General features: G+C 38.2%; 1 protein-coding gene across 4 annotated transcripts in view; it reads left to right on the top strand.

Annotated features, from left to right (window-relative positions):
* The window catches only part of LOC126161609 (microsomal triacylglycerol transfer protein), a 209,470-nt gene that overhangs the window by 115,499 nt on the left and 66,306 nt on the right, over positions 1-27,665 (top strand). For all 4 annotated transcript variants that reach the window (XM_049917563.1, XM_049917562.1, XM_049917560.1 and 1 more), the window contains 3 exons: positions 18,523-18,726; positions 18,820-18,969; positions 23,157-23,322. In XM_049917563.1, the coding sequence (XP_049773520.1) occupies positions 18,523-18,726; positions 18,820-18,969; positions 23,157-23,322 (520 nt within the window). The remainder of the gene's footprint in view (positions 1-18,522; positions 18,727-18,819; positions 18,970-23,156; positions 23,323-27,665) is intronic.

The following is a 27,665-nucleotide window of genomic DNA, read 5'->3' as shown; positions in this document are numbered from 1 at the left end:
CTTAAGTATTGTGATATGAAAGGGACAGTTCACAAGGGGTTTAATTCATATTTAACTGGAGGAATGCAGAAAGTTGAAATTAACAGTACAGATAGTGTGCAAAAATCAGCAGAGCCCTCCAACTGGGAGATATCAAGTATGGTGTCCCACAGGATTCAGTCTTGGGTCTCTTATTATTCTGTGTGTGTATATATATATATATATGGTTATAATAGAAGGAAACATTCCACGAAGGAAAAATATACCTAAAAACAAAGATGATGTGACTTACCAAATGAAAGTGCTGGCAGGTCGACAGACACACAAACGAACACAAACATACACACAAAATTCAAGCTTTCGCAACAAACTGTTGCCTCATCAGGAAAGAGGGAAGGAGAGGGAAAGACGAAAGGATGTGGGTTTTAAGGGAGAGGGTAAGGAGTCATTCCAGTCCCGGGAGCGGAAAGACTTACCTTAGGGGGAAAAAAGGACGGGTATACACTCGCACACACACACATATCCATCCACACATATACAGACACAAGCAGACATCTGCTTGTGTCTGTATATGTGTGGATGGATATGTGTGTGTGTGCGAGTGTATACCCGTCCTTTTTTCCCCCTAAGGTAAGTCTTTCCGCTCCCGGGACTGGAATGACTCCTTACCCTCTCCCTTAAAACCCACATCCTTTCGTCTTTCCCTCTCCTTCCCTCTTTCCTGATGAGGCAACAGTTTGTTGCGAAAGCTTGAATTTTGTGTGTATGTTTGTGTTCGTTTGTGTGTCTGTCGACCTGCCAGCACTTTCATTTGGTAAGTCACATCATCTTTGTTTTTAGGTATATATATATATATATATATATATATATATTTTAATGACTTGCCACTATACATTCATGAAGATGCAAAGCTAATTCTTTTTGCTGGTGATACAAGTATAGTAATCACACACAATAAGCAAAAATCAGCTAAGGAAATTGTAAAGAATGTCTTTCAGAAAAATTATTAAGTAGTTCTCTGCAAATGGACTCTCACAAAATTTTGGGAAAACACAGTTTATACAATGCAGCACAGTAAATGGCATAACACCACTGATAAGTGTAGACTATGAACAGATGTGTGTTGCTAAGGCAGAATGTTCAAAATTTCTGGGTCTGTGCATTGATGAGAAATTGAATTGGAAGAAACACATCGATGATCTACTGAAACAGATTCAGCTACTTATGCTACTAGGGTTATTGCAAATTTTGGTGATAAACATATCAGTAAATTAGCTTACTATGCCTATTTTCATTCACTGCTTTCATATGGGGCAATTCATCACTATGAGAGAAAGTATTCATTATACAAAAGCGTGTAATCAGAATAATAGCTGGAGCCCACCCAAGATCACATGCAGACATGTATTTGAGGAACTTGGGATATTCACAGTACCTTTGCAATACATATATTCACTTCGGAAATTTGTAATTAATAACCCATCCCAATACAAAAATAACAGCGAGGTGCATACGTACAACACTAGAAGAAAGGATTATCTTCACTATTCCGGATTAAATCTCACTTTTTTCACAGTAAGGAGTGAATTATGCTGCCACAAAAATGGTCATTTGCCAAATAGCATTATAAGTCTGACAGATAGCCAAACATATAAAAGCAAAAGAATTTCTGAACGACAACTCCTTCTACTCAATAGAACAATTTTTAGATATGAAGTAGTAACTGTAAAAAAAAGTAATTAATTATTTTGTGTAAAGAAAACTTACAATAAAGTTACAGATTCCACATCATTATGAAATGTCGTATTCATGATCTATGGAACAAGGATTAATGTATGTATCAGTTGTTTGTTGTTATCACTTCTGCTGTGTTACATTCTTTTACTGTCTTCTTCTTTTATACTACACTTGATCAATTTAAAGGAGTTATTGAGTTACTTCAGAGACTACTTTTGATGGGCTGTCACTAAGCAGTGAAAAAATGCATATCAACAGTAATCAAATTTTAGAGTTGGGAACAAGTTACATGGAGAAAAACAGCTGATGGGAAATATTAAAGTTGAAACAAATGAAGGCATTAGAAATTTATATTTCCAGTGAATCTGTGAAATTGAACATTTTTCTAGTATATTAATTGTTCTATGTGTGGGCTCCCTAAAAGGAGTTGCATTAGTACTACTACGTAACAGTCATTAGTCCAGGAGCTGAGCGAAGTGCTGACAGGTGAAAATCGGGTGTACCGTACTGTCTACTCTAGTGCCAGGCTGAGGGTCCAACAAATTACTTTGTACATCTTCCTGATATTGTGAAAGTATTGGACAGGCCACCTGCAGCCTATGGACTTGAGATGCTGTTAGCAATCAGTCAGTGGGCGAAAATAACTGCAGAGCCACAGTTGACAACAGAAAAGTCCTTAAATCAGCAATGAGCAACAGATTATCCTCCTTCTCTCATGCAAATGGCCTGTTTTAAATCTTCAGTTTCCCATTTTCTTTATCTCCAAGAAAACTAGTGACCCTAGATTTTTGTGACATTGATCAAAAGCTGTCACTGCTCATTGAAAGTCTTACCTCCTCCTAGTTTGAAACAATTCTGAATACAATCCCTCCCAGTTTATTTGTGATTTTATTCTATTCACACAGTTCTCTAAATGTCAGCTGGACATCTGCAATACACCACCACAGTCAGTATCCATTGGTTCCTAGATGCCATACATTTCTTGTGATGAAAACATGAGCTGTATAAGTGCTGGGTTTCATTACACCCCACAATGTCTAATGTCTTGATGTGTGCTCACACTGGAAATAGTTGTAAGGGTGTTAAGGACTGTGTCAAGTATCTGAGACTGTCATTTGATCACAAGTTCTGCACACATTGAGATAGGTGTGTTGGTGAATTTATGATCGTCTTGCGGTCAGAGTATGAATGTTACATTCTTTTAAAAGGTCTGTGTAATATGTTCTGCTTTACTGGTTGTTCGTATCAATAGCTATTGCATAGTTAATTCTTATTATTTTTAGTTGTATAACAGAAAATAAGCTAATGGGATAGATAAACAATCTACTCACAAAGTGGTGAGAGGAGAAAACATTGTAAAGGTTACGTACATGTGCAACCTTCTGGACCCAGTGCTACCTTCTGGCAGAAGGGTTGAAGGGGAAGGAAGAGGGATGAAGGAAAAGGACTGACAAGGTTTATGAAATGGGGAGACTTCAGAAAAGTTACCCAGAACCCCAGGTCAGAGGAGACTTAGAGGACAGGATGAGAATAAAAGACTTTTTTTCTCATCTTGTCTGGCAAGTCTCCCATGATTTGGAGTTTTTCCCAACACTACCCATTTCCTAAACCTTGGCAGTCATTTTCCTTCATCCCTCATGCTTCCCTGTAAACCCTTCTACCACAAGAAGCAGCCACTGGCTCCAAAAGCTTGCACATTTACTTAACTTTTATATATGTTTTTCCTGTTGCTGCTTGATGAGTAGATTTTTTTATGTATCGAATTTTATTATATTTTCAAAAATTGATTATTTTCATTGACAAAACAAAGTAACATTTTTATCTGCAGTAAAACACAATAGATAGATGTTGAATAGAGCTCTTATGTTAAGCTTATTTGCAATATACTAGTATTTTCATACCAGTATATTGGCAGCCTGAACACCATAAAATTATCTACATGCTTCACTTTATGTGTGATAAGCAGTTAACACCCCTTTTCATCTTGTTCCTTTATTAACTGCATCATTATTTCCTGTTATGTTTCAATGGCTGCTTCTTTACAATTTGCTGCTACTACTCCTCCTCCTCATCTCATACATGCTTTTATGTTTAGCTTGTCCTATCTGTATCCCTGAGTCATCAATTAATGAACTGAACCCAATACAACAGGGGTGGGGTCCAAGTCTGTATATAGACATCCAAATTTAAATATTCTATTGTTAACTAGATATGGTGTGTTCAAGGATGGTTCCCTTCAAAAGGACACAGCAAACTTTGTTCTCTATTCACTGCCTGCTTTACCTATTATAGTGAACTTTTCTGGATTGCAAACCTGGGAAATTGTAGCATTAGCTAGTTGAAATGTTTTCTGTACACCAGTTATTAGCCTGGTGGTTCAAGGTCCTGATAGACTTGTCTGTTTAATATGTAAATAATCTTGTTATAGCCAGTTTGATCTTTAGTGGATTTTGATGGATTTAGATAGGCCTATGTCAAATTTTTCACTTTTTACTCTAAAATTAAAAGGTCACTGAACAGCTGCCCAGTATGTACCAATCAGAGGCAAAATTCCTGTACTGCTAATAGACACACTTAAAAATACATTACACTGCCCTAGCTTTCAAAGCTAGTAGTTCATTTCTCAGGGAAGAAAGAGGATAGCTTGGGACAGGACTGAAGTGAGGGGCAGGTCACTCACACCCCAAGATAAGAGGGACCTACTTACAAGAGTGAGGAAAAAAAATTTGGAGGAGGCATGTGATAGAGTAGATTGATGAAATGAAATAACTGTATGGCACTATTGGCTAGGAAACTCCATCTGGGGCTTTTTGGCAGCCTAGTGCAAGTCTTTCTATTTGATGCCGCTTCAGCAACTTGCATGTCAGTGAAGATCAGATGAAATGATTAGAGCAACACCCTCTCAGTCCCTGAATGAAGAAAATACCCTACCTGGCCAGGAATAGCACTCACGATCTTGCAATCTAAGAGGCAGCAGTGCTAATTATTAGACCATACACTGTGGTTAGGACATTGGTAAACAGTGTGTATTTCTTTTTTTGTATTCCATCTTTCTGAGTGTGGTCTATCATCTCTGAACTGAAGGCTGCACTCTGGTACTACACTGGTAAACTGTGTGCAATCTTCAGTGCAGAAATGATTGGTCAGATTGAGCAACAAAGATAGATTGAGAGAAAAGAAATTAGAAGTGAAATGAATAGAGATCTATGACTTCCTCAAGCACTGAAATGAGTTAGTTTCTCCCTCATTTTTTACCCATACTACACACTGTCATCTTCCCTTCTCCTAATCACCATAACCTCTTTGTCAAAACTTATGATATTCCAAGATTGATACCTTTACCTCAAAATTCATACTCCTGAAATAATGTTCTCACCATAAAATCTACCCCATGCACCCATCCGCTACCATTTGTGCCATTCTCAGCATTGATAAATTTTAAGTCGTCAAAGGTAGAACATGTGAAGCCATATACGATCAGGAACTAAAATGTGTTCATTGCGTAGTGTCTTGTGTTAGGATGGCCACCATTAGACTTGTTGAGCAAATCAATGAATACAGAACTGTGTGCCTTGGGGATACCCAGTACTCAGCTGCTGAGGGAATGCAGTCACTGCTACATTGTTTTGCCTCCAACCTGATACTAGTTTCCCTGAACTCAGGAGATTGGACCACAGGCTCATCTGCCTCGTCTGCAAAAGCTGTGCCAATTGGACACCTCCAAAAGGGGTGCTGCAGATGGTAATGGGGAGAGCCATGAATGCTAGTGGGGGAGGGAACTCACTGGAGAGTCCGGCCATCACATCCTGGTTGCCTGTCTATTCCATCAGCTGCCTTTGTTGCTTCCCCGTCAGGATGCTCTTGGTGTGTTCTTGCAACTATTACACCCCATGGAGAGCTCAGGTGGAAACCACTATCTCAATTGACAGGATCCTTGTAGACCCCTATCTGCACTGCCTCTTTGATGATTGAGTGCCAGAAGTAGATCGCCCAGCACAGCACCTTGATCTGTATCTTCATTAAGGCTGTGCTCTGTGACTGTAGCTTTGTCCGTTTGACTGAGGTGAACATTTCTCACATGTTCTGAGCGTGTTGTGGAATAAGCACGGTATGGAGAATAATTCAAATGTTATTTTTCTCCAGACTACTGGCAATCTTGGGTGTGGGTGGTCCAGCGTATGGAAGGCATGTCTAGCACATTGTATCTTCTTCCAGGTTGTCATCTGTCTCCAACTTGTCTGGCTGGAGAGCATGTCTTATCTGTGTCCGAGTAGCTGTTCTTGTGAAAGGTTTCCTGAAGATCCTACAACTCAGTGGGTAGACTCTGCTTGTCACATATGTCTCATGCTATACACCAAGCTTGCTCTAATGTGAAGTTGGTGAAGGAAGCAAATGTAATAGACAGATGGCATCATAACCTGAGGCCTGGTCCCTCCAGGACACCGTGAGCTGTTAATAACATTTTATTTTAAAAGCTTTGAGTTTTGACGTAAAAAAATTTGGAGGCATTACTTTTCAGCGTGCCCTCATAATACTGATTACCTTTTTTGAATGCATCTGTGGACAGCTGTACTTCTTCAAAAATGGTAGAAAATATATATTTTATGAGTTGGAGAGCTCTTCTTTAACCAGTCATAAATCGTAATTTTATGGACAGATAGACCCAAGAACTTGCTCTATGACACACAGCCATGTTGAATCCTTGTGTTTCTGTACAATAGCTGCTGTCTTTCTCTATTAAAATACATGCACCTTCAGATTTGATGATAACAATTTGTGTGCCATATTTTGGATAGTTTAGGGGGCCCAAATGTCAGCTATCTGTTCTTCAACCTCCTTTATCATCTTATATCCAGAAAGAGTATTCTCTAAACCTCAGAATCTATACAGTTTAATGTTTGACCCATGCCTGCTTATGCCTGAAAAACATCGCTTGAAGTTATTACTTTTCACACACAGTGCATATGCTCAAATGTGACATTGCTGAGTAAACAGAAAGTAAAATAGGTGAAGATTATTTTGATGTCAATAAAAATACAAGTTTAGTTATGTACAAATCAATTTCAAGCTGCAAGCAGCCACAAAACTAATGAAAATCTAGCAAGTTAGGACTTCAATGGCCAGTGGAAGGAATGGGTAGAACCATGGGGATGTGTAAAGCTGATCACAGGATCTATTTCTTCTAATAAAATGTCTCAAACTTTTACCCCAACCAAGCATTGTCATATGCACAAGCAAAATTCCTGGTGATAATGTTGTAGTGGTAACAGCTGGAATTACCTTGTGTGCTTTAAATGTTTTAACTGTAGATGCTGAAGTATCATTGGAAACTCTGCTTACTTTGATCTTGTGTAAATCTGTGGGCTTGACCTAGTGATTTTCGTTTGTCCCAGAAATTGTATAGCCTTTGGCAAGCTTCTTTCCCAGCCAAACTGAATTTCTTCGTTTCATGTCTGTGTAATGTAAAAAAGATGATGCCTGAAATGTTGTCATTGTAGAACTTAAACAGATCAAGAGACATCATTATTTTATCATAAGGCCTCTGCAAACTAGCATGAGCTAACAGTTTTTTAGCTGTTTCTTTAATTTCATCTGAAGGAGATTTTCCATGGCTGGGTCCACAGTCCATTTTATCCAGGCACAAATTGATAAAATTCTTGTACTGAGCAGCAGATCCATCACTAACATAATGAATGTGCTTCATTTCTGCTATCATTGTCCTCAAATATTTAATCAGCCACATTATGAATGCATGAACTGCAATGATATCATGGCAAAGGCAGTCACTAATAATACAGACACTTATATTCTGTAGTTCTTTGCTACTAAAATACACTCCTGGAAATGGAAAAAAGAACACATTGACACCGGTGTGTCAGACCCACCATACTTGCTCCGGACACTGCGAGAGGGCTGTACAAGCAATGATCACACGCACGGCACAGCGGACACACCAGGAACCGCGGTGTTGGCCGTCGAATGGCGCTAGCTGCGCAGCATTTGTGCACCGCCGCCGTCAGTGTCAGCCAGTTTGCCGTGGCATACGGAGCTCCTTCGCAGTCTTTAACACTGGTAGCATGCCGCGACAGCGTGGACGTGAACCGTATGTGCAATTGACGGACTTTGAGCGAGGGCGTATAGTGGGCATGCGGGAGGCCGGGTGGACGTACCGCCGAATTGCTCAGCACGTGGGGCGTGAGGTCTCCACAGTACATCGATGTTGTCGCCAGTGGTCGGCGGAAGGTGCACGTGCCCGTCGACCTGGGACCGGACCGCAGCGACGCACGGATGCACGCCAAGACCGTAGGATCCTACGCAGTGCCGTAGGGGACCGCACCGCCACTTCCCAGCAAATTAGGGACACTGTTGCTCCTGGGGTATCGGCGAGGACCATTCTCAACCGTCTCCATGAAGCTGGGCTACGGTCCCGCACACCGTTAGGCCGTCTTCCGCTCACGCCCCAACATCGTGCAGCCCGCCTCCAGTGGTGTCGCGACAGGCGTGAATGGAGGGACGAATGGAGACGTGTCGTCTTCAGCGATGAGAGTCGCTTCTGCCTTGGTGCCAATGATGGTCGTATGCGTGTTTGGCGCCGTGCAGGTGAGCGCCACAATCAGGACTGCATACGACCGAGGCACACAGGGCCAACACCCGGCATCATGGTGTGGGGAGCGATCTCCTACACTGGCCGTACACCACTGGTGATCGTCGAGGGGACACTGAATAGTGCACGGTACATCCAAACCGTCATCGAACCCATCGTTCTACCATTCCTAGACCAGCAAGGGAACGTGCTGTTCCAACAGGACAATGCACGTCCGCATGTATCCCGTGCCACCCAACGTGCTCTAGAAGGTGTAAGTCAACTACCCTGGCCAGCAAGATCTCCGGATCTGTCCCCCATTGAGCATGTTTGGGACTGGATGAAGCTTCGTCTCACGCGGTCTGCACGTCCAGCACGAACGCTGGTCCAACTGAGGCGCCAGGTGGAAATGGCATGGCAAGCCGTTCCACAGGACTACATCCAGCATCTCTACGATCGTCTCCATGGGAGAATAGCAGCCTGCATTGCTGCGAAAGGTGGATATACACTGTACTAGTGCCGACATTGTGCATGCTCTGTTGCCTGTGTCTATGTGCCTGTGGTTCTGTCAGTGTGATCATGTGATGTATCTGACCCCAGGAATGTGTCAATAAAGTTTCCCCTTCCTGGGACAATGAATTCACGGTGTTCTTATTTCAATTTCCAGGAGTGTAAATCACAAAGGCATCTAATGTGGTTTGGCTGTTCTCCCAATGAAACACTTGAACAGCATCTTGAATGGCAAATGAATAGGTCTCAGCAAATGCTGTCAAAATAGTCACTTCACCATCTGAAGGTTTTCTTTTACTTGCATCAGTTATGAACACTGGTATTATTAAATGAAATGGTGCCAGCCTCCATCTTTAGTTTCCTTGCTTGCTTCGCCATTCTAGCAGAAATATTAAAAACATCATTTGCTGTTTGTTCTATAATCCATCTGCTAGGGGATAGGGTCAAAATCTGAAACTTGTTGGAACAATTTGAATGATGCAATTCATTTCTTAATTGGTCAGTTAAAAAGTTCATATCCTTACATTTCTGGCATTGCTTCACCATTTGTGTTTTCACATCAGTGGAGCTCACACCAGTGGCTGCTACTGTATCGTTGGTGATGGAACCTTGTGCTTTCTGCCTTACATAACTTGTTGAATTCCTTTTGCTGATTTTTTGAAGCTGTACAAACAAATCTCCAATAGTTATTAGAGAAGTATCCACAGTTCAGTGAGCACCAACTGCCCCAATATAAACAGTAGACATTGATTTATGCTCATCCAGAGGCTGTAGCTGCTTATGAGAAAATTCTTGCTGCATGTGGGACAAAGCTTCTGGCTAGGCTTGAAAACTTTTAAGTCAACAGTTACAAGTTTCTAACATGGGAAATGCCAGTTGGTTGTAAACCCTTCGTAACTTTGGTTTTCCCATGTGGATTACAGTGGGTATTTTTCAGTAACTGAAATTTTGTCATCAGTAGGGCATTATGGTATGAACAAATTTGGGCATCTTCTGTAAAACCAAGTCAAGATTTAAGTTTTAAAAGCTTTTTGTCCATCAGTGACATTACTTTTACTGGCTTAAGGTGATTTTTACCATAATAATGAGGCTCAAGAGACAGTGCAATCTCGAGTGAAAAAAAAGGAAAAAAAAAGTCAGGCACTACTTGGTCCATTTCACAAAACATAAATTAGTTGAGTCACAAAAATTTCTAAGAGCAAGCTAATCACAAGATCAACACCAGAGAGAAACTGACAATTCACAGAAGAAGAAAAACACATTCCTTCAACAAATATGGTTTGGCAGTTTTTTCAGTTCTGTCTTAATGTTATAAAAAAATCAGTAATGAATCTCCAAAAGCTTTGGGGGTCATTTCATCCATAAGTAGGTGTAGATTTTTATTTATTTATTGCTGATTATTGCTTGGAAATTGATTTACACATAATGCCGGCTGTATTTTTATTGACATAAAAACAGTTTTCACTGATTTTACTTTCTGTTTGCTCATTGTTACATTCACTGTCTGTGAAAAATAATAACTTTGAGCAATTATTTCAGCCATAAGCATGCATGGGTTAAAAATTAAACTATATAGTTTCTGAAGCTTAAAGAATTTTCTTTTATTTCCATTTTTATTATCACATAACATGCCTTATACAATCAAAGATTGTGACATAGGGGACTTGTCAGTTTTACACTATATATAGTAATACTAAAAATAGACAATAAACTAATAATACATATGGTGTAACATCTTAAAAGAGGTATTTTAATTGCAATTATAATGCATTGTTGCCATTTAAGAAATCTTCTACACTATAGTAACATTTATCTTTCAGATATTTTTCCAGGTCTCTTTTGGTACCTTTTACATTTGGGTCATCCCTACCTTCCCATATTTTATTTACAAATTTCATGCCCATATAGTACGGGGTTTTTTCATATGATTTTAATCGGTGGGTAGGTAACATGTAGCTCGTTCTATATCTAATATCATATTGATGCAAGTAGCAGTTGCCCTCCAATAGTTGTGGGTTTCTTTTAATGAAAGTGAGAGTTTCATGGATGTATATGCTTTGAATGCCCATTAGATCTAGTTTTATAAATAAAGGTTTACGATGTTGCTTTGGTTTTGCTCCCACCATTGCTCGGATGATTCTTTTTTGTAGTCTAAAAGCTCTAAGTAAATTTGTTTTTTCAGACACCTAGAAAATTGTACTATACCTAATGACTGAAACAAAATATGCGTTATATACAGTTTTTCTTACAGCTAAATGAAATACTATACAAGATGTTCATAATATATACAAGGCTATTCAGTCGACCCATTATGTTGTCCACATGGTGACTCCACAACAGATTTTTAGTGACTAATACGCCAAGGAATTTGACTTAGTCTGCAGTCTCTAATTTTTTTTCCATATACCTTACTTCACTTATAGACTGTGCAGATTGTTTTGTGGTGAAATGAACAATTTCTGTTTTTGTAAAATTTAATGTCAAGTTTTTGACCCAAAACAGACTACAGCTGTTGAGTCATCTGCATAGAGGATAGTATCAGACTGGACTTGGCATGGCATATCATTATTATAACACAGAAAAAGTTGTGGCCCTAATATTAAGCCTTGTGGAATACCTAATTGAGTGTGTTTCCTGCCAGAGAGAAATTTCTTGCCATTGATGTTAATAAGTACCCTTTGTTTTCTGTTTGCCAAGTATGACGACATGCAGCTAAGAGATTTTGCTTGAAAACCATAGTGCGCCAATTTTTGGAGAAGCAGGTCATGATTTACTGTGTCGAAGGTTTTGAACAGGTCACAAAAGATGCCTGAAACACACATTCTGTCATCAAGACGTCTGCTAACTTTTGTAACTAATTCATTTATTGCATGGATTGTGCTGCAACCTTATCTGAAACCATACTGATTGCATAAGATAATGCTGTTAGATGAATTGTGATTTTCAATCTGTTCACATGCAGCTCTTTCAAATATTTTTGAGAAAACTGGTAACAGTGAGATTGACCTACAGTTACCCAATTCATTTTGTTTGCCTTTTTTATGTAGTGGCTGAACTTCTGCATATTTTAATCGATCTGGGAAACATCCCTCATCAAAATATTAAGTGATTATGAAAGAGAGTGGATATGTAATACTGTGATGGACTATTTTTATTATTTCAGTGGAGGCCTCATTTCACCCCACATATGTTGAATTTTTTAGGGTTATTATTATTTTGTTGACATCTGGATTTGGAAACATGAGAAAACTTAAAACATGGGCAATTACTGCCTGTCATATTTGGCTTTGTTTCTGGTGGTGAACAGTCACCAAATTTGTTACAGTTTATGAAAAAGTCATTGAATGATTCACAAATGGCACTGGGTTCTGTAACAGCTCTACCAGTTATCACTATTTTAGAAGGGCATTTTCTCTCTGCCTCACTGCCAAATTTGCTTCTTATAACAGACCAAACAGCTATTGATTTATTTTTTGCATTTGAAATGAAGTTATTAGTCACAATACGTTTTGCTAGTTTAACTAGTTTGTTGAATGTTTTTTTGTATGTGCTTACATATTTAAGAAATTCAGGGCTTCAATTTACTTTTGCCTCCATATGCAGTTTCCTCTTAGTAGCATTAGACACTCTAATTTCTTTTGTTACCTATGATCTACTTTTATGGGACCTGGTCCTCACTGTTACAAAAGGAAGCATTCATTGAATATGCCCAAGAATTCAGTTAAAAAGTTATTGTAATTGTCACTTGTGGAAGTGTGTTTGTTGACTGTCCACTTGGTTTGGCTTAGTTTTTACAAAATACTTCCACATTTTCTTGACTGAAATTCCTACTCTTTTTGTTGTGCAGACTGTATTTTGCTTCGGTAGTGATACAAATAGCACTTTATGGTCTGATACTCCTAAATCTAGAAGAAACTTTTCTTTTACATAATAATTATAACTACTTACAATATTGTCAATACAGAATATAACAAGATAAAAAATACTGAAACACATAACTATCTAAAATTTGGCACATCAAAAATGTGTTCATCAAATTTGCAGGTTCATATATTTTGATACAGAAGGACAGAGGCTGCTGCACAAAAAGTACAAGAAGACAGCATGTTTATGTGTCATATTACCAATTTCTGGATGAATGCATCCTTTTATGATTTAAGGCTGGTTAAGGTAGGGCTCTCCAAGTCGAACAATGAATATTCTGTCATTCTAAAAAAGTACAGCTGTCATCAAATGTATTTAAAATCTCATCAACAATATATTATTATTTCAGATAAAAAGTTGTTTTAACTATACGAAACCAGGCACTTGTAAGTCAAGAGTACCTGTAATAAAAGTTACCCAAATTTGGCATGCAGCTGTAGAATTGTAACCAAAAGACATATCAAACTGAAACTTTTGAAACTTTGTGCTTATCCATACAGGACATTGTGAACCTTCCCACAGGATTTCATCAGATTAGGGAATGTTTGATCAGGGACCCTGGTCTGCTTGATATGGAATGACACAGATATGACCCAAACCGCTCCAAATAATTTCCCTGATCCCATGTATTTCTAGATCATGTAGTAGCAGGGTGGTACACACTATCAGCTTCTTTTGTGAAGTCGCAGGAAATTCCTGCTACTTTATTTGTTCAAAGAGTGGTTAACGGTTAATGCTGTCCAAAATGACATCTACGGCTTGTATAGTTGTGTTGTTATCTCAAAGCCAGACAAATTTTTTACAGTGATATTGAAATTCTGTGTAGTTTTTTGCTAGTGCGTATATTTATACTCAGCAAACTAGAACTTAACAGTGGTTGTAGTAGGATCCACATAACATGCTAGTTCTTGAATCTACATCTACATCTACATGATTACTCTGCAATTCACATTTAAGTGCTTGGCAGAGGGTTCATCGAACCACAATCATATTATCTCCCTACCATTCCACTCCCGAACAGCGCGCGAGAAAAACAAACACCTAAACCTTTCTGTTCGAGCTCTGATTTCTCTTATTTTATTTTGATGATCATTTCTACCTATGTAGGTTGGGCTCAACAAAATATTTTCGCATTCGGAAGAGAAAGTTGGTGACTGAAATTTCGTAAATAGATCTCGCCGCGACAAAAAACGTTTTTGCTTTAATGACTTCCATCCCAACTCGCGTATCATATCTGCCACACTCTCTCCCCTATTACGTGATAATACAAAACGAGCTGCCCTTTTTTGCACCCTTTCGATGTCCTCCGTCAATCCCACCTGGTAAGGATCCAACACCGCGCAGCAATATTCTAACAGAGGACGAACGAGTGTAGTGTAAGCTGTCTCTTTAGTGGACTTGTTGCATCTTCTAAGTGTCCTGCCAATGAAACGCAACCTTTGGCTCGCCTTCCCCACAATATTATCTATGTGGTCTTTCCAACTGAAGTTGTTCGTAATTTTAACACCCAGGTACTTAGTTGAATTGACAGCCTTGAGAATTGCACTATTTATCGAGTAATCAAATTCCAACGGATTTCTTTTGGTACTCATGTGGATCACCTCACACTTTTCATTATTTAGCGTCAACTGCCACCTGCCACACCATACAGCAATCTTGACGAAATTGCTTTGCAACTGATACTGGTTCTCGGATGACCTTACCAGACGGTAAATTAGAGCATCATCTGCGAACAACCTAAGAGAACTGCTCAGATTGTCACCCAGGTCATTTATATAGGTCAGGAACAGCAGAGGTCCCAGGACACTTCCCTGGGGAACACCTGATATCACTTCAGTTTTACTCGATGATTTGCCATCTATTACTACGAACTGCGACCTTCCTTACAGGAAATCACGAATCCAGTCGCACAACTGAGATGATACCCCATAGGCCCACAGCTTGATTAGAAGTCGCTTGTGAGGAACGGTGTCAAAAGCTTTCTGGAAATCTAAGAATACGGAATCAACTTGAGATCCCCTGTCGATAGTGTCCATTACTTCGTGTGAATGAAGAGCTAGCTGCATTGCACAAGAACAATGTTTTCTGAAACCATGCTGGTTATGTATCAATAGATTGTTCCCTTCGAAGTGATTCATAGTGTTTGAATACAGTATATGCTCCAAAACCCTACTGCAAACCGACGTCAATGATATAGGTCTGTAGTTCGATGGATTACTCCTACTACCCTTCTTAAACACTGGCGCAACCTGAGCAATTTTCCAATCTGTAGGTACAGATCTATCGGTGAGCAAGCGGTTGTATATGATTACTAAGTTGGGAGCTATTGTATCAGCGTAATCTGAAAGGAACCTAATTGGTATACAATCTGGACCTGAAGACTTGCTCATATCAAGTGATTTGAGTTGCTTTGCAACCCCTAAGGTATCTACTTCTAAGAAACTCATGCTAGCAGCTGTTCGTGTTTCAAATTCTGGAATATTCCATTCGTCTTCCCTGGTGGAGGAATTTCAGAAAACTGCATTCAATAACTCCACTTTAGCGGCACAGTCGTCAGTAACAGTACCATCGGCACTGCGCAGCGAAGGTATTGTCTGCATCTTGCCTCTTGTGTACTTTACATACGATCAGAATTTCTTCGGATTGTCTACCATATTTCAAGACAATGTTTTGTTGTGGAACCTATTAAAGGCATCTCGCATTGAAGTCCGTGCCAAATTTCGCGTGTCTGTAAATTTTAGCCAATCTTCGGGATTTCACGTTCTTCTGAACTTCGCATGCTTTTTCTGTTGCCTCTGCAACGGCGTTCGGACCTGTTTTGTGTACCATGGAGGATCAGTTCCATCTCTTTGGTAAGAGATGGGGTATGAATCTCTCAATTGCTGTTGCTACTATATCTTTAAATTTGAGCCACATCTCGTCTACATTTGCATAGTCAGTTAGGAAGGAATGGAGATTCTCTCTTAGGAAAGCTTCTAGTGAAAATTTATCCACTTTTTTAAATAAAATTATTTTGTGTTTGTTTCTGGTGGATTTGGAAGAAACGGTATTGAGCCTAGCTACAACGACCTTGTGATCACTAATCCCTGTATCAGTCATGATGCTCTCTATTAGCTCTGGATTGTTTGTGGCTAAGAGGTCAATTGTGTTTTTGCAACCATTTACTATTCGCGTGGGTTTGTGGACTAACTGCTCGAAATAATTTTCGGAGAAAGCATTTAGGACAATCTCGGAAGATGTTTTCTGCCTACCACCAGTTTTGAACAAGTATTTTTGCCAACATATCGAGGGAAGGTTGAAGTCCCCACCAACTATAACCGTATGAGTGGGGTATTTATTTGTTACGAGACTCAAATTTTCTCTGAACTGTTCAGCAACTATATCATCGGAGTCTGGGGGTCGGTAGAAGGAGCCTATTATTAACTTAGTTTGGCTGTTAAGTATAACCTCCACCCATACCAATTCGCACGGAGTATCTATTTCGACTTCACTACAAGATAAACCACTACTGACAGACACAACCACTCCACCACCAATTCTGCCTAATCTATCTTTCCTGAATCTTTGTAAGTATGCTTTCATGAGACAGTTGGCATCTATCTTCAGGTGTCTTGGGTTCATGTCCATGATGCTCCCCTATGACTCAGATAAACATGTGATCATACATGCATACATGTATACATTCAGTTTCCTATGACTGAGATGTGTCTCAAGTAGTTGAGCAATATTCTAAGATAGGCCTTATACATAATTTTTAAGCAGTTTCCTTTGTTGACTGATCGCGTTTTTCCTGTTTCCTGACAATGAACTTAAGTCTGCCACTTGCTTAACCTACAATTGAGCACACATGATCATTTCATTTCAAATCCCTATATATTGTATTAGTATGTGTATGAGCTGACTCATTCCACTTGTGATTCATAGATGTAGCTGCCCTCTTTTTTTTTTTTCTTTTTTGTGGTAAGTGCACAGTTCAAGTTATGCACTAATCTTTGCATCCAGATCATTGATTTATAACGTGAACAACAAGGGTTACAAAAGTATTCCCTGGAGCATACCTGAAGTTACTTTAGCTTCTGTTGATAACTCTGCACATCACACTACGTCTCTCTACAAAGAAATTCTCAAACCAGTCCCAAATTTCATTCAATACAAATATGATACTTTTCCGTGTTTTTTCAGCACAGTCAAATCAGAATTTCGTAAAGATTCCCTTCTCATTTTAGGTCCCTTCAGTCCCTCCTCCATTTCTTCTTCTTCTTCTTCTTCTTCTTCTTCTTCTTCTCCTCCTGCTCCTCCTTCCACTTGTCATTTTCTTTTGCCTTCCTTATTTTTCTCCACTTCTCAAGTAGCTGTGTCCCCCATTGAATTGATGCTCATGGCACGTGCCTTAGCTGCCAAACCCTGTTTACCCTGCTGTCTTCATCTAGTGACTGTAATAATAAATCAGACAGTGGGTGCACTAGTTCCTCAGGTGGGAATGGCTTAAGAGACAAACTTCACAATTCTTTCTGTCTGACTCACTTCCCCAAATTGCTGCACGTATGGAAAATGAAAAAAATAGCAGCTAAAACATTCTAATGTAAACACTAAATAAAAGCAGTACACAGTAATTTATCTGTGAGCAATCATCATCTCCTTCTCCTTCCAAGGATTAGGTGTTATAGTCATTTGTTCTGGTATCTATCATCAATTAACCTCTTACGAGGTCTTCATAGTGGCCAATAATTCATTAATGTTTTAGTTATCCCTTTTCTGCCATTCTATCAAGATTATCCTTCCATTGCACACTGTTCTCTTCAATCTTTAGGGACCGATGACCTCAGCAGTTTGGTCCCTTAGGAATACACACACACACACACACACACACACACACACACACACACACTACAATTTCAATCTTGGCATTAACTGGATATATTTTTAAATCCAATCTAACTGTTTTATTCCTTATCTTACCCATTTCTTTACAGCCCTTTACGTATCTTGTGAACTTCATCTCTGCTGCCTGTATGTGAGTTTTCCTTTTTTGTATTGTCCATGACTTGGAACCATATACAAGAGTAGGTACAACAACAACTTTATAGAATTTCATTTGTCTTCCATTTTTGTTTTCCTTCCGAAAATTTTTCCAATTGGTCATCAGGTAGCGTGACATTTATAAACCTATCTATTATTGCCTTTATCACAGTTAAAATTCCTCTCACATCCTAGTTAATTGAAGTGAGATACTTGTAAAATTTTCACATGTGTTATTATTTTCGATATGACTGGATTCTTTCCATTGGAAGCTAGCAGTAAAATTTTATAACATTAACTGGACATTCTGTGGTTACAGATGTAGCATTTGTACAGTTGACATTGAAGTGTTAACATGAAAATGATAAACAGATAGGTCTGAATATGACATTAGATACAGCAAAGCTTTGAATTTGTGAACTGTGCTGATGTGTCACTAAACAAAGGAGCAGGAAGTGTTACAGATGAAATAAAACCTTCAATTTTCATGGAATGACGCTAACCCAATAAATTATGCAGTCCAATCACATCGCAATTACTTGTTTACTTCTTAAAAAATTCTTATCTTTTGCTGTCTTCAGTACTCTCCCAGAGAAATTTGTTAAATTTAGAGCATTATTGTTCCAGCCAAAAGATGTATAGTATGTTGAAGAATAGCAACTAATGAAGTGTTGAGTGTCACAAAGAAAGTAGAGATGTTTTATTATTCAGGAAATGAAGTCCACAAATGATCATGGACTTTTTGTTACTAAATTAAATTTGTGTTTCAGTTGCTGAATCCTCGGCTACACATTAAATCTCGGAAAGCTCCATCACCAGAAGGCTTTGTTGGCCATGCATCAAAACTTGACACTACTAATAACAGTCCATTTTATGTTCATTGGAATAATGGAAAAGTGGAGCATATGTTTGTGGCCAGTGGTGAAGATCTCTCAATGGTGAACCTTAAAAAAGGAATAGCAAGTCTTTTCCAGGTACTTTTTAAAAATAGTATGAGAGCATCAGGATACACTAACAAAGTATCCACATAGCACTCTTACTTGTGTTAATTATGATAATGTCAACAGTTCCAGTTGCTTGATGTAGAAACAACAGAAAAGGATGCATCTGGGAAATGCCTTGTGAAATACACAGCTACAGATCCTCGTTCATTTACCAAGACCAAGACTGAATGTGTCTCTCCAAAAACTGTTCCATACATTGCACATCCAGAGCAGGTAAGTACCAAAACTAAAAATCAGTGTCCATATATGGTGCAAATAAATTACTTCTCTTTAAAAAATAAAGTGTAGGAATATTCTTAGTAGTAGCTACTATCTCAGATTCTGATAATTAAGTGTGCCATCTGTATTTCGTGATTTCTGTGAAATGTAAATTTACGGTTCAGTTGAGGTCATGTATAACTGAATTTCCTTGTGTGTGTGTGTGTGTGTGTGTGTGTGTGTGTGTGTGTGTGTGTGTGAGGGATGGAGGAAGGGAGGGAATTTTTTTATTTATCTGCATGATCTATAGTTCAAAACTGTGACCTCTCATTATGATATAGAATATGTCAGTTTCACAATTATAGTACATCTTCTCAGTGGGAACTATGGCAATATGCTGAATAAATTTCTAGCTGGCTCTCATTTTGGTTATAGGAATAATTATTTGGCTGGCTAAAGTTATAGGAATTGGGCTTGCTCACTACCAATGGCATCAGAATTATGCCCAATATACACATACCAAATTACTTAAGTTCCTTATGGTACACCTATTGATGCATCTTCTCAAAACTTCCACTAATTCTGTTCATAAGTGCACACTGAACACTCACTTCATTGTTCTTTACTCACAAGAAATACGTCCCCATGGGGCCTACCACACTTGACAATCACGATCACTTGCTTAACACAATTATATTTGAGTTTTCCATTGTTGTATGTACTTAACAATCACCAATTAGTTAGGTATGCTTTCATCACTTATGAAATTAAATCTGTTCTCCAAATGGTTTGTTTTTGCACTCTGTTGCACACTACTTGTGCTCAAACCAGACTGACTTGATATTTGTGGTATGGTTTCAATTGGTCTAGAATTCTGTCTTTAAATTTTAAATATTCTAATAAAACTTCACACGTTCTGTGGCACAAATGTGCACATTGTGAGCACATGATACGTGACTGACTAACATATGCACCAAAACCACTGACTGGTGCCAACCTGGAATCTGCTTGTAGAATGGAGCATCCCGGTCATCAGCATTGCCCCACTAGATCAAACATGAGTAAGGGAAGATTTGATCTGTTAAGTACGGGATTGATATCTGCAACCTTACAATGTGTCACAAGGAGATTGAGGAGAACTCTGGCAATTCTTATTGGGTTTGGATCTCCCAAACTCAGGATTCTTATGAAGAGGGTACATCAATCACTACCATCTCTCAAAAGCTGTGAGTCTTCAGCAATTACCACTGGGTATCACACTGCAATGTTGAGATAAAACAGTCAGTAAAGGGAATTGTTAGGGTCACATATTGCCTGCTTCAGTATGCATGGCTCGGCTGTGGTTGTCTGGACTAGTACTCAAGATTTTAATGGAATGATAATGAATCTATTAGTGGCATCTTAAATTTGCTGTTAACAGTATAAGTGAGTGGTGAAAATGAATATCAAGACCTGTAAGAGCACATATGGAAAATCTTCTTGATTGGAACAGAACATTGCAATGAGCATCAGGTATTCATCAATGTCTGAACATTTAATTCTTGAAGCTCGGAAGAGGAGATTGCTTCTGTTTCTCTCCCTCTCTCTGATTGAAAAAAGAAAAAGAGAAAAAGGCATTTACATCAGATAATAAGGGTTAAGGGGGTATGTAGACAATAAAGGGTTTCCATATTCCAATGAAATACAGACTGATACAGTAATCAGAGGCAAAAACTAATGTTTCGAACAAAGGAAATGTCCTTTTGCATGTACCTCTAATAAGAGCATTCCAAAGTCAGTCATCAGATTTGTCAGAAGGAAGACTCCAGTGGCGACAGGGTTGAGAGTATCGTCAAACATCTGTTCTCACAAGTATGGAACTCAAATTTTTGCTGCAAATTATGGCCAATACAGAATTACATTGTGCTCAGGTATCACCCCATCAAACATCTGTCAAAGAGGATCTCCCCTAACCATTTCTCCTGCGAGCAGATTTCAGTGCAAATAAGATCTACAGTTCTTTCCTCATTGCCCTAGAGGTCAAAAGCAATCTTGAGCTTCCGTTTATTAGAACGCAAGCTACTTGTCAGTCAGCACAGATCCAAGATCACTCTCCTAACATGTGCTACTTGTCAGTCATCAGAGATCCAAGATCAATCTCCTTTCTTCTTCTGTCCTTCCAGGTGCTGTTTAGTTGAAATCTCACCAAAGCCTTCTGCTTCATTGACCCAAAAACTGTTTAAGTAAATCTCCTGCAGACAGCAATAGAAAGAGATAATCAAGTGCATGCTCAGCAAAGCCAATAGCTGCTGTGCAACCAGCTAGCTGTGTTTGAATTCTGGGAACTCTCTAGATTGTTGTGAAGCATAGCACCAGCAGAATCCTTCAGATAGTTGAAGCAACCGCTCTGAAATCCTCCAGTCTGGCCACTGTGAAAGGAGAGCAATGCTAGAGTTGGTAGTGATCTGCATTCCCTACCAGGCACTAATGAAATGAGTGCAGGGAATGATTTTTTACTAGTTTTATTTCTTTATGGGCTCCTATCCTAATTGTTGGAAGTATTTATGGAGTGATGCTTTACTTTATTGCTAGCTGAACATTTTAAGGTTGCTGGTAAACTGATGAAAATATGTTTTCACGAATAATGGACATTTCTCTCTTATTTGTACTATTGATACCAAGGACTGAGCTGTTTGTTTGAGAAATAGATATATTATTTGTCAAATTTCATTAAGAAGTGAATATAGTGGAAAACAGTAGTTAATAATCCCAGTTTCTTGCAAAGGCCACTGCATGATGTGAATTCACACAACAAGTCATTTGTATCACACTCTTTTGGACTCCAGAAAACTTTAGCTTGATGTGATGAGCTACAGCAAAATATGATCGACTGTGATATTATGGAATGAATGTAAGTAAAGTACAACAGCATTTTTTAAAATTTTTGTGTCACCATTGTCCCAAAACACGAACATTTCAAAAACAGAGTTGTTTTAGACATTCCAGAAGTTCTATGGCAAGTTCTTCTCATATGAATTTATTAAGTTGTAATCCCAAAAATTTAGCAAGGTTAAGCTCTTCTGTATGTGTTATATTTTAGACATATGCTGGGTAGAAACCTCTTAAAATTTATGAACTGCATATAGAGTGCCTTTGAATTTTAGTAACAAGGAATTTGCTAGAAATATTTATCTTTGAATTTTAGTAACAAAGAATTGGCTAGAAACTATTTGTTAATGGCCATTAAAATATTATTAACAGCTGTTTCTAAAAGAACTCTTGATTTTATATTTATTCGAATGTTTGTATCAACTACAAACAAACCAATATATTGTAGTGGTGTCACTGCTTGATGGATTATTGGGTAGGTTCTAAAATACAATTCTAGAGGTGCTGGGTTTGATTTCCAACTGGTTCTAAGAAGTTATCATTCATCTACCACTAGCCTCTGTCATTGACATGTTAATGTGAAAAATGTAAACTGCACTGTGACTGCAAGAACATGTTAAACTGTAAGCCCCCATAAAACTACCCTATTCAGTTCAAAGTTCAGAGGAAAGCAATGGCATACCACCTCCAATAGGATGATGACTTGTACAGCACTGTGATGTTCAAGTTCATCATTTGGTAGATAATGTTGTTACCTTCATCTGTTGTACTGACAGTATATCAATAAGTTGTCAGTATTCAGCAAAATTCATGTTTATATACAGCTACCTGTAACAAATATACAGAGAATATACTACTCTGATCAATAGTTTAATAACAGAAGTACATGATTTAAGGGTGAAAATTCCAGGGATAATCCTACAACTTGTTAAAGAAATTGGCAAACTAATTTACACAACACTAGTTCTGTGAAATTATTGGAAGTGGTTATTGGATATTACAAAGAGCTATTATGTTTGTTACAGTTATATGGAACACACAAACTTCTTCTGTAGATCACATGTTGACTTCAGGTGAATTACATAGTCTTGACTGCGTGACAATTTAGTGGTAATGGAGCCACAGAAGTGTAGTACTGACTGGGTTCGATATGGTTTAGATCAAAATGGAAGTGTTGTGTAACTGGTTTTCTAAATTTGTGTCTCTTATTTTAGAAATACATAGGAAGTCAGTGAGTGTCTTAAAGCTGAATGAAAGGCAGATGTAACTAATAATTTATAAATGTTAGTTTTACTGAATGAAACCAGCTCCAACTTAAAAGTTACTTTTTGCAGGTACTCAGTGCTCTTGTAAATTCTCAAAGGACATCTAAATATACAATGACAGGAGACTTACTAGCCATTGACTCTGTAATAGCAACTGAAACTCATGAAATGTTTGTGGCCATACGGCAAGATGCTGGTAGTTCTATAAAAGCTGTCTTAGAATTATCTCGAACAGGTAAGGGTATAAATTTATTTCCACATCACTATTAAATGCTTTCTCTTATACTGGTAGTGAGGCAAAGGAAGTGTTAACATGTTATTCATTATGTTTGCATGTTTTTGTGTGTCACAGCTGGTGTTCTTAATTAAAAAGAGAGAGAGAGAGAGAGAGAGAGAGAGAGAGAGAGAGAGAGAGAGAGAGAGAAAAGAGGGAGTGAGAGAAAGAGAGAAAGACTTTTTCTTCTTTCTAAAAGCATTATGCATATTGTGACATCCACCTCTTTATTTCTTCATTGATAGTCCTCGCTGTCAACATACTGCCTTGTTATACTGGCTGAAAAATGGGGTGGGAGAGGGGGTGGGGGTGGAAGTTCAGCACTGACTACTGTAAATGGTATAGCCAACAGTTGCACAATTGCGTTTCACAGTTCTTACTTTCACTGTTCACAAACTTCCAATATGACACATTTGTATGGCCAGTTCACTATTGGTAAATGTTGATAAGCCTCATTAATAGCTTGCAGGCAACATCAGCATACTGCTGTAATTGTTTGCTGTTGAACATCTATGAGGAGTAAAAACCCAACCACACAGTTCACAGTTCTTGCAGAATAGTACAGTGTGTGTGACACTATTTTTCAAATAAATTAAACAGACAATGTCATTAATTGTTCTAATACATGGCCTATTTGTGTTACACTTATTCCACTGTTAAGTTGATGCATTGTTGTTAATCTAACCAAAACATGATTCAAGTCTGAAAACTGGCCGTGGACTGACTGTCTCAGTACCAAAAATTGGTCTTTTATATATCCTCGCAATAATAGTCACTGAAACTATACATTGTTTGATGTTTAAGTTACAGAAATTACAATTAAAACATAACTCATCCAACTAACTGAATACATCAAAAAACTCCTTCTTTTTGACAGTTCTTTCTACAACAAAGGTTAGGCCTAATTATTTGTTTAAATAATGAAATGAACAGATATAATTATACAAACAATACTTCTGACAAACCTGGCAATTATTTTGGAATTAATTAAGGGCTGACTTTGCTAATATGTTTTCAAATAGAGCCAAATAAATTCTTTAAGAATCCTAGTAGTTCTTCTTCCAAATGTTTATAATTAGTACAGAATTCATATTTGTTAATAAGTCAACAATAGAATCTAAGTCATGAAACAATTAACTGGTTTCACCCTATAATGATCTGTAGCAAACTAATTTAACTAGGAATGGTCAAAATAAATTAAGAAATTAATTTCATACACAAAACTAAGCACAACATTACATCTGGTACTATATTCATTAAGACTGAAGACCAACCTTTCTCTTTTATAGAAGTGCAGATTATACTCACACATGTTAATGATAATTAGACAAAAATGAAAATAAAATGAATTTAAGGAGACAGATGACAAAACAAGAGAGGAAGTATAGAGATATCAACTTGTTTTGTCACAATATGCTTATATAAAGTGTGTAAATGAACTGTGATGTACTCTATCTCTCTGAAAATAATAACTTGGTACAGTTTATTAGTTCTCCAAAATTATACACAAGGAAATTTTTCCCCCAAAAGTGTTATCTGGCAATTGTGGTTTATCATTGTATCGTACATACAGGAAACATACTCGAAAACTGTTGCCTGCCAGCTGATTCTTCATATGTGGGAAAGAGTAGAAATTTGGAGTAGAAAGATTTAATCACTGTTAGGAATGATATTCATGTAGTGAAATATCTTTTTCAAATGCTTATGCACCAATAGAAGTCCTGGTCAAGGAGTACTGGCCTAGTTAGGAATACACATACTGGTATCAGTGGTGTTGAGAAACAGCTGAAATTGATAAAATGGAATGAAGTTCCAAGACCCAATGGAATTCGTACCAGATTCTACATAGTATTTGTAGCTGAGGGAGCTCTTTTTCAAACTATGATATATATGAGGCTACTTACAATAGAAATCTGCTTCTTGGTGACTTCACAATGAAGTATTGCCTAATAAAAGCTGCACAACCACTCAGTCAAATTTTCATACATTTTTTGAAATGACTCCAAGATTGGCAGTTTTCTTTAAGTCACAGAACCAGTATCCTATGACAGTATTAATGAATCACAATTGGAATCAGTCAACTCATAAAGACAGTTGTGTATATTAATTTGTAGGGATACAAAATGGAAGAATCACATGGGTTCCGCTGAGATAAAAGCCGGTGGCTGATATAGGACAATGCAGGCTACAAAGGAGATAACTTACAAAACACTCATGTGGCTGATACTATTAGAATATTGCTCAAATGTGGACTCTTATCAAATAGAGTAAACATCCCCCCCCCCCCCTGCCATTGTCCCCATCCTCACCCCTGATGAACTGGGAGGTGCTTGGGATGATCAGCGGCAGTGTATCGTGAAGCTGTGAGCTTGTGGACTGTCAAGACACAGGTTGAGGTGTGGGAGTAGCTGATGGACATCCAGTGGCTGACGATATCAGTGAAGGCATGAGATGACACTGTCTTGATAGGTAGCAGCAGTGGCAGGCATTGTGGTCTGAAGCATAGAATCGTGTGTGGCTAGCAATCTGTCTGGAGCCCGGAGTGTTAATTCATCATCGAGAGGCAACCTAAGTACCCATCAGTGGAGGAGTATTGAGAGCACCAGAGCAGATAAGATGTGTGAGTTATTTATTTATTTATTTTGGAGTTATCGATCATCTGACTGGTTTGATGTGGCCAGCCACAAATTCCAACCTTTTCACCTCAGAGTAGCACTTGCAACCTATATGCTCAATTATTTGCTGGATGTATCCCAATCTCTGTCTTATTCTACCCTCTGCAACTCCTTCTAGTACCATGGGAGTTATTCCCTGATGTATTAACAGATGCCCTATAATCCTTTCACTACTTCTTGTCAGTGTTTTACATGTGTTCCTATTCTCACCAGTTCTGTGGAGAACTTCCTCATTCCTTAACTTATCAATCCATCTAATTTTCAACATTCTTCTATAGCAACACATCTCATATGCTTCTATTCTCTTCTGTTCCAGTTTTCCCACAGTCCATGTCTCACTGCCATACAATGTTGTGCTTCAGATACAAATTCTCAGAAATTTCTTCGTCAACTTAAGACCAATGTTTGATACCAGCAGACTTCTCTTGGCCAGGAATGCCCTTTTTGCAGTGATAGTCTGCTTTTTATATCCTCCTTGGTCTGTCTGTCATGGATTATTTTGCTACTTGGGTTGCAGAGTTCTTTAACATAATCTTCTTTGTGATCAACAATCCTGATGTTAAGTTTCTCACTTCTCTCATTTCTGCTACATCTAATTACTTTCATCTTTCTTCAATTTACTGTGAATCCATATTATAGTCATTAGACTGTTCATTGCATTCAGCAGATCCTTAACTCTTCTTCACTTTCACTGGAGATAGCAATGTCACCAGTGAATTTTATCAATGATATCCTTTCACGGTGAATTTTAATTCCATTCTTGAACCTTTCCACTATTTCCATCATTGCTTTCTCAGGGTATAGATAGAACAGTAGGGGTGCAAGACTGCATCTCTGTCTTACTCTGTTTTTAATCCATGCGCTTCATTCTTGATCATCCACTCTTTATTATTACCTCTTGGCTCTTGTACATGTTGTATATTACCCATATCTTCCTGTAGCTTACCTCTATTTTTCTCAGAATTTCAAACATCTTGCACCATTTTACGTTGTTGGACACTTTTTCCAGGTCAACAAATCCTATGAACGTGTCTTGATTTTTTTTCAGTCTGTTCATTATCAACCACAATGTCAGAATTGTCTGTCTGGTGCCTTTACCTTTCATAAAGTCAAACTGATCATCATCAAATAGCTTCTAAATTTTCTTTTTGATTCTTCTGTATATTATTTTCGTTAGCAACTTGAGTATATGAGCTGTTAAGCTGATTGTGGGATAATTCTCGCACTTGTAGGCTCTTGCAAACCCTGAGAATTGTGTGGATGACTCTTTTCTGAATGTTTGTTGGTATAGCGCCAATCTCATATATTCTGTGTACCAATTTGAATAATCATTTTTATGCCTTATTTGATTTTGAGCCTTCCAAAGCTCTTCTTAATTCTGATTCTAATACTGAATCCCCTATCTCTTCCATATCGGGCTGTTACTTTTTCTTTCATGTCATCACTTAAATATTCCATCTCATATAGGCCTTCAATGTACTTTTTTCTCCTATCCGCTCTTTCCTCAGCATTTCACAGGAATTCCTATGTCACCAAAGGTTGTTTCGACTTTACTATATGCTGAATCAGTCCTTCTGACCACCATTTCTTTTTTGATTGCTTCACATTTTTCATGCTGCTGTTTTGCCT

The sequence above is a fragment of the Schistocerca cancellata genome, chromosome 2, assembly GCF_023864275.1.
Source record: "Schistocerca cancellata isolate TAMUIC-IGC-003103 chromosome 2, iqSchCanc2.1, whole genome shotgun sequence".
NCBI lineage: Eukaryota > Metazoa > Arthropoda > Insecta > Orthoptera > Acrididae > Schistocerca > Schistocerca cancellata.
Note: the sequence above shows the minus strand (reverse complement) of the source record. Positions and strands in the feature narration are given on the sequence as shown.